General features: G+C 38.0%; 1 protein-coding gene across 1 annotated transcript in view; it reads left to right on the forward strand.

Moving 5' to 3' along the window:
• Positions 1–676: 676 nt before the first annotated feature.
• LOC138000033 (uncharacterized) overlaps positions 677–2,500 on the forward strand; it is a 3,765-nt gene continuing 1,941 nt past the window's right edge. Inside the window, exons 1-2 of the mRNA XM_068846159.1 lie at positions 677–1,221; positions 1,365–1,436. Of these exons, the coding sequence (XP_068702260.1) occupies positions 1,153–1,221; positions 1,365–1,436 (141 nt within the window). The 5' untranslated portion in view covers positions 677–1,152. The remainder of the gene's footprint in view (positions 1,222–1,364; positions 1,437–2,500) is intronic.

A 2,500-nucleotide genomic window follows, 5' to 3' on the forward strand; every position in this document is an offset into this window, starting at 1 on the left:
AGTGTTCTTTTATTATGTTGAAGATGGAAGGAAGTGATGGATTATAGGTCGTTATGAAAGGTATGCGTTTGGGTTTGTCTGTATGTTTAGGTTGTAGAGTATGTGTGTTAGGGTTAGGGTTAGGGTTATCGGCCTTACTTAGTAACAAAGTTGCGTTTGTAACCTCATAGAAGGCTAATAATAGAAGCAATTCTATACATAGAAGCAATTCTGTACATAGAAGCAATTCAATGTAAACTCTCATTGTACCTGAAGAAGGCTGGTTTGGCCAGCCGAAATATAGCACATCACTAAAACCAAATCTACGTTGTATCGGCCTTACTTAAAATATTTAGTTTCTCAACTTGAAATAACGCCGATCAGATCAAGCCACTGATCCAACGTACACCGACAGGAAAATTGTCCACGGTTGCTTGCTTCGAAGTTCTGAAAAACTATTTTGAGCTTGCAAATACCATAGAACCTTCGTTCAAGTCAAAAGTCGTGTAAAAAGCAAACTGCTGGGATTGCTAAATGAATTTCGATATCGGAAAAAGGGAACGCAGATTACGTCACGGAAAAACAGAACTGTCGCGAATCTGCAATAGCTATTTTTATCCATGACAACTGGCTTGAACTTTGCGGGGGCTTTGTTGTCGTTATGGTAACAAAAATTGCTTCCCAAGATGCAGTTTGCGTTTTCTCCAGTTGTAAAGGAAGCGTTGAAGCCTTTTTTTAATTGTGTACTACTCATACTGTTACAGAACGGGGCATTTTTGCAGTACGACTGTAGCACCGTGGGAGTGGTTTGTTTGAGAACGCTCTACTGTAACCCAAAGCCATTTTTTGGCCTGCTGCATGAAGATTACTCGTGGAATATAGCCTTCGTTGGTGGGACACACCCGCTCCAACGCTCGCCATATTGGTTGGCAATCTGAACTTGGGTAAATTCGAGGACAGAAGCATATTTTGGCGACAAAATCCGACAAACATACACTTCCCTGTCGCGTTTACAAAGGGAAGCAATGTGCAGATAACATCATTCGCGAGGATTTCGTTTGCCTTGAAGTGTTCAAGTTGGCGAATCCACAAGCTAAAGGCCGATCGACCAGCTGCTTTTAAAGAATATTAAAACCAGAGATTTGCACTGGATTTACTACGAAGAGATCAGCAATGAGTTCTCGGATAGGAAAGCACTTTAAGAGTGAAAAGGATCGAATCATTCACGACAAAACTGGAAGGGTAAAAATCGTCATTTATTTACGTTAAGACATTGTTTGTGAAGGGAGCGCAACTCCTATGAGCACAAACTGAATTGTTCCATATACAAGAGCCCTTTCCTCATCTTTGGCGGCGTGCTGACCATTTTGTATTTTTATTTGCAGATTCTTATTTCGTGGAATCGCTTTGCAAGGTCACTAAAGGTAGCATTCGAACTCTATTGGGAAACGAAACAGGTACGAGAGCCGCCGGGAGGGCGAATGTTTACGTTATTAGATGTGATTTTATGATTTAACTCGTCTCTGGAAGTTTTACAAGTGACTCCGTTTTTAACCATATATTCTTATTAATTAAATGGACCTTTTGAAATTGCTTTTGGTTTTTTTTCTATCCAACTTCCGCTGCTTTCTCGATTGTTAAAACTCACTCGTCTACATGTTAATGGTGCATAAAATTTATTCAAGCATTGATAAATAATAAATAATCTGTGGTGGTCTTAATTCGTTGTTCTTTACTTGATTGAAAAGACTGTCGAAGCTGTACCTTTGTAATGTTCTATGTTGTGGTTGCGCAATTGATGGGTTTGTGTTGTAAATTGGGGGAGGCTACAAAGGGAACTGGTATAATTTACTAACATGCAACTAGCAATTTCCATGTAATCAAAAGGTTTACGTTGTTATTGATTATTCCGTTTGGTTGAATAATTTGTTTTTAAGTTATTATTGTAGCGTTTTTTAAAGACGTTATGATCACGAATCTCACTGTTTGGATGGTAACTTGCATGATATTGGAATCAAGTTTCAAAGGTCATGTAACATGCCTTGATCTCGTGAATACACTCTCATGGGCTTTGTTTTATTGATAAATATTCTGCCAGTTATTTTCTTAAGGATAACATCTTTTGTGTTCTGACTTGTTCTTCAAAGAATACCACCTTATGCTATCAAAGGTGGCCTGGTTTTCCACAGCTTCTCCACTAAGAATAATATCCAAAATTCTACAACACTCAGTCACATAATTATTTTCATGTTATTAATTTGTGTTGTTCTTCATCTTTCAAACAATGTTGCTGCTGAATTGTGGTCGGAGTTAACCATGATACCTCAAAATCATAACGTAACACGACATATTTGGGACAATCTGCTAACATTGATAAATTTAACAAACCCAAACCTCACAATAAGTGTTGCTTGGTCTGACTTTTCTTTGTTCCTTTCTGAAAATAAAAATCTCTTGTGTGATACATGCAAATACAGCATTACTAGTCATTTCACCTTAAGGAGGAAATAGAAAAAAAGTG

This window comes from Montipora foliosa, chromosome 4, assembly GCF_036669935.1.
Source record: "Montipora foliosa isolate CH-2021 chromosome 4, ASM3666993v2, whole genome shotgun sequence".
NCBI classification, from domain to species: domain Eukaryota; kingdom Metazoa; phylum Cnidaria; class Anthozoa; order Scleractinia; family Acroporidae; genus Montipora; species Montipora foliosa.